The sequence below is a fragment of the Sceloporus undulatus genome, chromosome 1, assembly GCF_019175285.1.
Source record: "Sceloporus undulatus isolate JIND9_A2432 ecotype Alabama chromosome 1, SceUnd_v1.1, whole genome shotgun sequence".
Lineage (NCBI taxonomy): Eukaryota > Metazoa > Chordata > Lepidosauria > Squamata > Phrynosomatidae > Sceloporus > Sceloporus undulatus.
The window spans coordinates 268,072,726-268,073,106 of NC_056522.1; the positions used below are offsets into that span (position 1 = coordinate 268,072,726).

Genomic DNA, 381 nt, shown 5'->3' on the forward strand with positions numbered 1-381 from the left:
TCAGAGAGAGAGAGACTGGGAGGCTGGGCTTCTTCCAAGATGGCGGCGAGGCGGATTCTGTGAGTACTGTACTGTAGTAGCTTCCTCCCCAGCTCTCCTCCTCAGGGTTTCCCTGGTGCCCTGGGCTCCAAAGGGGAAGGGGCTCAGGGAAGTGTGTTTGTGTTGTGTGTAGGGTGACCAGAGGGGTCTTCACACCCCCCCCCCGCAAAGGAGGACAAGGCACCGCAAAATGGAGGGCATTCAAGCAAAATAATAAAATAATAATAATAATAATGGAGGACCTTGCAGCACAAAAGCTTAAAAACACTCCTGCTAGAAATGTAAATTCATGCTCAAAATGGAGGAGGGCGTTTGGGGCATCGCTCCTGGAGAGAAAGTGGG

The 381-nt window shown here is 51.7% G+C and overlaps 1 protein-coding gene across 1 annotated transcript in view; it reads left to right on the forward strand.

Annotated features, from left to right (window-relative positions):
* The first annotated feature begins 6 nt into the window (after positions 1-6).
* Positions 7-381, forward strand: part of MRPL23 (mitochondrial ribosomal protein L23) — a 25,803-nt gene continuing 25,428 nt past the window's right edge. The window contains exon 1 of the mRNA XM_042445634.1: positions 7-59. Coding sequence (XP_042301568.1) covers positions 40-59 — 20 coding nt within the window. The 5' untranslated portion in view covers positions 7-39. The remainder of the gene's footprint in view (positions 60-381) is intronic.